Source organism: Gloeophyllum trabeum, assembly GCF_000344685.1.
Source record: "Gloeophyllum trabeum ATCC 11539 unplaced genomic scaffold GLOTRscaffold_00003, whole genome shotgun sequence".
Lineage (NCBI taxonomy): Eukaryota > Fungi > Basidiomycota > Agaricomycetes > Gloeophyllales > Gloeophyllaceae > Gloeophyllum > Gloeophyllum trabeum.
In genome coordinates, this window is record NW_006920412.1 from 1,956,119 (window position 1) to 1,963,290 (window position 7,172).

Sequence of the window (7,172 nt, forward strand, 5' to 3'; positions counted from 1 at the left end):
GCAGTAATGCGAGATGGCTTCTTGTGACTGTGTGACTCTGTAGACTGCAGCCCGCCCTCAGGCTGACAAACTGCATGTGCTGTGTAGTCTGTTGTAGACTCGATCTCGTAGCTCATCAAGGTAGATAGCAGGCTCTCCCTCAATAACTGATCGCACGAAGTTCAATCCTGCATGTCCAGAGTGCGCGGCCGGCCTCGAGGTCTAGCATTCGGGTTGATGACTGTGCCGTATTCCGTGTAGAGTCGGAGAACTTCGAAGACTGTGCTTATGCTGCATCCCGCAAGCTCAGAAATCACTCAGAGTGTCTTGTTTTGCTCATGGCGCCAGACAATGATACGTTCACGTAGTTGTCGAGTGAGGTGAACCATGGTACCAGCCAGTCGATACTTCAAGTTCGAGACGTTGATGAATGCTATCTGACAGTCACGCAGTCACAAGAAGCCATCTCGCATTACTGCATATGGGTATATTTGGCTCGAACAAACAATGCTCACGGAAACCCGATTTTCGGTTTCATATGCAAACGACTGTATTTCCTGTCTCCTCTCATAGCGGCGGGGAAGGAGTCTGCTGGAAGACGGGAAAGTGCTATCAGACATATACCTCAACAGGACTCCGGATTGCTCAGCGTTATCGTGCCCTGTCAGGTTTCCTCGTATCATCGTGAGTACATGGATATTTTGGTTGTCCAACTGCTTCCCCCAGACTCCAACGTTTTCCAGGTTATTTTCGGATACATCGGATGCCCTTTACCCGGTGGCTACGTATCGATACGTATCGTCCATCCCAAGTCGAAAGTCTGCAATAATATTCTCCTTTCAGCAGCAGTCACGAAAACTGAATCAGATTCAATGTATCTCGGCTTGACGGGCGTGTCCCGGAACCATTGGATTTGAAGGTATATACTACGGGACTGGAGCGCCGTCGGAGACCCTGGGCGATAACGCGAACGAAAAGATAAGGGAGACACTGATGCACCGTGGGCCCCTCGGCAGCAGTGCATATATCTTGTCCATGTCCGAAGCTCTGTATCCAGGCGTCACTTCCTGGTTCGTCTTCTTCCAAAGTCTCTGGAGTTCATCTCGCAACTATGTCGGAAGTGACTGCGATCCTGCCTCAGGGAGTCGGGTACGGCGTCGTACTGGGTGTCGGCTTCTTCTTCGCTGGCTTCATGGCAATCTTGACGCAAATACAAAACCGATACACCCAGTATTCCACGAAGACGTCCGAAGAATTCAACACTGCTTCTCGCAGCGTGAAGCCTGGTCTCATCGCGAGCGGTATAGTGTCCGCGTGGACATGGGCCGCAACCTTACTGCAGTCATGCACAGTGGCGTATGAGTACGGGATTTCAGGGCCGTTCTGGTACGCCAGTGGGGCAACGGTGCAGATCCTCCTTTTCGCCATTCTAGGCGTAAAAGTGAAGCAAAATGCGCCCCGCTGTCACACCTACCTCGAGATCATCTACACTCGCTACGGATCCACCGCTCACTGGGTCTTCATGGTATTCGCGTTCATCACCAATATTCTTGTTGGATCCCAGCTTCTTCTCGGTGGTAGCGCAGTCGTAACGGCCTTGACCGGCATGAATGTGTACGCCGCCGTGTGGCTTATCCCTGTGGGAGTCACGATATATGTCATTTTGGGCGGTCTGCGAGCGACATTCTTGTGTGATTACACGCACACATTTATTTTGATGATAAGTGAGCAAGCTATCTGCGTACATTGGAATTGACTGACGTAATTTTCATCCATTAGTTATGTTATATTTTATATTTGAAGTCTACTCATCTTCGCCACTCATCGGCTCTCCTCGGGAGATGTACAATCTCCTAAAAATCGCTGCTGCTAAACGACCAGTGGCGGGCAATACAGACGGCTCGTACATGACGCTCAAGTCAAATTTCGCCCTTATATTCGGTGTAATCCAGCTCTGCTCTGGATCGGGCACTGTCTTCCTAGATCAAGGTTATTGGCAGAGGGCCATCGCCTCGAGGCCCTCTACCGCTGTCCGCGCATATCTGCTAGGTGGACTGGCGTGGTATGCGATTCCTTTCGCATTTGCTACGACCCTGGGATTAGCGGCCGTGGCACTCACTGATCACCCGAGCTTCCCGACGTATCCTAACCCGCTGAGTGCCAGCCAGGTTAGCGCAGGATTAGCGGCGCCCACCGCAGCCGTTGCCCTTCTCGGGAAGGGTGGAGCTGCAGCCCTGCTGATTATTCTGTTCATGGCGGTCACATCCGCGGCAAGTTCGGAGATGATTGCTACGAGTTCTATCCTGACCTTCGACGTTTACAAACTCCATATTCGACCAGACGCACCCCCGGCTACGATGATCCAAGTTTCCCACATCATGATCGTCGTCTTCGCATTTGTTATGGCAACCATGGCCTCCGTTTGGCAGGCGATCGGGATCGACCTTGGGTGGTTATTCCTGTTCATGGGCGTAATCATTGGAGGAGCAGTTGTCCCCGTGGCACTCACGATATGCTGGAAAAAGCAAACTAAGGTGGCTGCGATCACCGGCGCTATCGTGGGCTGCGCGTCGGGGATACTCGCCTGGCTTTTGACCGCTGCGTATACCAACGACGGCGTCCTCTCGGTCGCGACTACGGGGCAAGAATACGCCTCAGTCGCGGGGAGCCTTGCTTCCATATGCATGGGAGCTATCTGCACTGTAGGAATCTCGCTGTGGAATCCGGACGACTTCGACTGGGAGATCACTCGGGCGATCAATAGAGTGCCGGAGCAGGGTGCGAGCTCGTCCTCATCAACGGTTGATGAAGAGGATAGGGAGCGTCAGCTTAAGGAGAAGGAGCGGGGGGATGTCCAGATCCGGGAGGCGAAAGTGCAGGGGGTAGATGACGCGCCTTTACCCGGGGTGCGGTTCTCCGAAGACGAGCACCCCGACAAGCTGAAGAGCGCTCTGAAATTCGCCATCATCGCGAGTTTCGGCCTGGTGGCCGTTATGGACCTTATAGTGCCCCTGCCTTTGTTCTTCTCCCACTATACCTTCTCTGTCAAGTTTTTCACGGCGTGGGTTGTGATAGGCATCATTTGGGCCTTCTGTTCAGCGTTCATATGTATCTTCCTCCCTCTTATGGAATCACGGAACGCTCTGTCAGAAGTGGGGGGTGGATTGATCAAGGATATATTCACGGGTGGTAGACACCACAAACGGCGGAGAGAAGCAGAGCAATCTACAAAGCCGGTCGCTTGACACACGCCGGTACGAGCATTATTGGGACAGTACTTGCATCCATCACGATGTGGATAGTTGGTCGTGTAAGCTCATCTTGTAATTCACTTGTACTTAGAGTGGGGAATCATAGACGCCCCTAGTATACCAGACCATGAAGACTGGTGTTACTTACAAGGAGAACCTGAATACTGCGGCATAGTTGCTCTAAAAGCCGCCATCTAGCAGTACTAGCAGATCTGCGTTCTCCTACAAGCTTAACAGAAACACGCACAACGAACGATACATGACGCCCAAGGCCTGCGTCGTACTTGGCTTATGTCGAAATAGTGTTTATCCGCGTGCGCGTCCAGCACAGTTCTTTCTGCTTCAAGCAAGGTTGAATGTCTGGCAAGCCGCGCGTCATACAGGAAGCATATACTAAGCGTTAGCATTATACTCATGGTAACTTTATATCATTAACATCCGTTATCCCTGTGCCAATATCCCCCTGGCGAAGTGCAGCAGTCTTGTCTATTGCTTTTCGGAATCCCGCTCTTGAATCGTGCTTGTCCGCGTTCGCTCCGTGGCGGAGTCGGTGTTATCTGCCGGGGCACTGTCCTCCTCACGGACGTCGGGCCTCTGCTTTTCGTCTTCCGTTTCGAACCCTGTTGGGCCTACGGGCACCTGTGTCTGCCCCTGCTCCAAGGTTTTCTCTTGCCCGGCCTCAAGATCCGTTCTTGCCGGGGGTCCGCCTTTGACTGTCGTTCGTTTCAACGAGTAATGTCTCATGAATAAAACTGAATCTACTGTCAGTAGCAGGATGCCGGCGAAGGATTACCACACATACTCATGATAAGGCCGACGCCGAGAATGGGAGTGTTGACCAGCCAGACGGTACTTATAGCACGTGAATATGCATGGATGACCGCGTTCCGGGTGGCTGGGTCCTGTGTACCAGGTTTCAGCACTCGGCCATGCTATACAGATTGATGGCATAGTACTCACAGATATGCCGCCTAGTCGGCGGACTTCTTGGTTAAGTGCAGATGGAGAAGTGTCAAGATTAATGCCGGGTATTTTACTGATTCGTCGTTGCAAAACCTGCAAGGTATCGTCAGACTCAACCACGTCAACGAGACGAGACGGGGAACGTACGCTCGATACTATAGCTTCACCAATGGAGATACCAATAGTACCGCCGAGAGTCCTACAATTCAGTCAGAATAATTTATCAGCTCCGATACGTGGACACGTACCTGATGAACATGAAGGTCGAGGTGCTAGTCGCCATATCTTTGAGAGGCATCGCCGCTTGCAGAGCTATAAGCGGAGGCTGAAAACAGGGACGGTCATTGGACGAAGCGAGGATGCAGGGAAAACCATCTAACCTGGAACAGACAGCCTACACCGATAGCCGCAACCAACGGATACACTTCTTGCTCAGCCCTATCGATACAGAGCAGGATCAATCATCAAGTTCGATGCACAAGCGCAAAGGGGAACGCACGTCGTGGAATTGTTATCCAACATAATCATAAGACCAAAGCCAAGGGTGATTATGACCCAGGAGCCCCATATGATCGGGCGATACCTCCCCCAACGGGTTACAATGACACCTCCCATGGCCGATACTAATGAGCTGCCTAGTGAATATGGCAGCATCCTGCACGACGGGGCGAGAGTTAGAGCATGACATCGAGGAAATGCGTAAATCACTACCTTACTCCAGCCATCGTAGCGGAGGATCCGAGGACCTGATAGTAGAGAGGAAGATAATAGGCGCCTACGCGTATATTTGAATGTTACAAAGGGGAATGAGAATGTAACAACTTACCGGCGAAGAACGCGAGAGCATGTATGAAAGAGCTGATAAGGATGACAGCGGTTGTGCGCGTCTGTAGAATATGAGGGAGTGTTCTTCAGCGACGTCACATAGACGTACCCTAAAGAGACGCGGTGGAATAATTGGCGAACGCTTCGTGAAACCTTCATTTATTGCCGCAGCAAGGAGGAGGACGCCTCCTACGACGAGCAAAGCTATTGTTGATGCTGCTTGCCCTGTAGAACGTGTGAGATGATTCTGACCAAACAATTGCAACTCAAACTTGCAGTTTGTTTCGCCCTGATTGAAGCCAATCAGAAGACAGATAACGCCAGCGACGATCAAAATCAACCCCAGGAAGTCGAACTCCCGGACGTGCTGCCTCAGTGTTTTCCCGTGATGAGGGTTAAGGTGCAGGAAGAAAAATAATATTCCTCCGGCAACACCACCAGTAGGCCTATAGCATCCTGCGGTTAAGTTATGCCCTCTAGCGATGAAGTTGGAAGTCGCACAGATTAATGAAGAAACACCTGCGTTAAAATAGCGAAGTCAACAATGGGTGTTTGATTGCTTGATCAGGAAGCAGATATACCATCTCCACGATACATGATCTGCAAACACCTATAATAGGCGAACATCAGCGAGTTAGTACGCCTTGCTGTGAAGAGGGGCACTCACGCCGCCGAGAAGCGGTCCGATCACACTGGCGATGCCCCAAGTTGCTCCGATGAAACCTCCGTATTTACCCCGGCTGCGACGCGTTCGAATAATCAGCTACTATCTCATATATGCTGTTCAGACTCACTCTTGTAATGAGACGATGTCAGATATAGTAATCTGAACCATCTGTATAATGCCGCCACCTCCAATACCCTGGAAGGCACGGCATACAACGAGCCATGTCATGCTCTGAGATGCCCCGCACAGAGCGGACATAATCTGCAGAGAGACGCCTCGTTATAAGAGGTTGTAAAGTATATATGAGAATGAACTCACCAGGAAGATGACGATAGACCCGTACAGTATCGGTTTCCGACCTGCCCTCGTTTCAACTCATGTGTAGATTCGGGTCTCTCATAAGGTCACTCACCGACGATGTCTGACATTTTGCCATAGATGGGGCCCAGACAGGCAGAAGCCAGAAGATAGGAGCTGAATTTTGCGATTAATTCAAAACAGCGAGAGTAGGAAGAAAACGTACGTTCCAACCCAACTATACTCAGACCCTCCGCCCAAGTCCTGCACAATGGTAGGTAATGCTGTCGCTACGATGGTCTGCATAGCATTTACATGATCAGACTTGGAACTAGCAAAAAAAGCTCAACATACCTGATCTAAGGCGGCCAAGAACGTGCACGCCATCAAACCAAAGAACACAATGCCTAGCCTGTTCTTTGGGAGGACATGTTCTTCCTGTGCCTTCCAGCTCTCGCCTGGTTTTGCCTTGACCTGCACCGACTGTGGCTGGTCCGTAGGCCGAGTAGGAGTAGTCGACGAGCCTTCCGACATAACGCTCGCACTGCAAAGGCGTGAAGGTCGTAAATCAAGCTAAGGGAACGTCGTCTACGCTGCCGCACACAGGAGTGCGGGGCCTATGTAGGACACGAGCCGCCTCTATTATAGCAGACACTCGGGTATATGCTGGACATTTCCAAACTCGATGAAGCCTTTGGAGAGCGGAATGCGTCAGCGAGCCGGCGGCAACGGTTGTATTACGCTTGAACGATTGTACAGTCGACTCTGTCCTAACCCATAACGGGTCGTGGAACCCAAAAGTTATGGGTTTTTGCAGACTATGGGTTACCAGAGCGTGTGACATTGTGTGACTACCTAGTAAGCGTGACAGACAGCCTATTCGGTATAGGCCGGACGTCGTTTATGACAACGTTTAGATACGGAATCTTGAATCTGGTAAGGGTTATCTTCTGAAATACCACGAGAACCGAGAATTAAGGGTCGAGATAGTCCAGGTTCTCGTGGGAAGGAGACCTGCACCTTCCTAATATAGGTTGTTTTATGGGTTATGACCCTCCAAAAAGCTATGGGTTATGGGATACGGCAGACTTATGGGTTTTCACTATCTACCATGTTGGTGGAAGCCTATGGGTTATTACAGGTTATGGGTTATGACAGGTATGGGTTAAGACAGAGTCGACTGTGTTTTG

General features: G+C 50.9%; 2 protein-coding genes across 2 annotated transcripts; one reads left to right on the forward strand and one right to left on the reverse strand.

The window, feature by feature from the left end:
- Positions 1–1,090: 1,090 nt before the first annotated feature.
- Positions 1,091–3,381, forward strand: GLOTRDRAFT_120100 (solute symporter family transporter; the record flags this gene model as incomplete). Its single annotated transcript, XM_007865344.1, has 2 exons — positions 1,091–1,703; positions 1,783–3,381. 2 exons carry the CDS (start codon positions 1,091–1,093, stop codon positions 3,222–3,224), a joined length of 2,055 nt encoding a protein of 684 aa, XP_007863535.1. The 3' UTR covers positions 3,225–3,381.
- Positions 3,382–3,496: 115 nt separating this feature from the next.
- Positions 3,497–6,523, reverse strand: GLOTRDRAFT_57208 (MFS amino acid permease). The gene is made up of 18 exons (XM_007864859.1): positions 6,337–6,523; positions 6,209–6,282; positions 6,098–6,159; positions 6,004–6,044; positions 5,813–5,946; positions 5,686–5,758; positions 5,600–5,628; positions 5,520–5,537; positions 5,128–5,464; positions 5,020–5,080; positions 4,905–4,968; positions 4,693–4,848; positions 4,574–4,631; positions 4,442–4,518; positions 4,341–4,392; positions 4,191–4,286; positions 4,033–4,132; positions 3,497–3,982 (listed from the first exon to the last, which is right to left on the reverse strand). The coding sequence occupies exons 1-18, from the start codon at positions 6,514–6,516 to the stop codon at positions 3,717–3,719; spliced, it is 1,878 nt and encodes a 625-aa protein (XP_007863050.1). The 5' UTR covers positions 6,517–6,523; the 3' UTR covers positions 3,497–3,716.
- Positions 6,524–7,172: the final 649 nt, after the last annotated feature.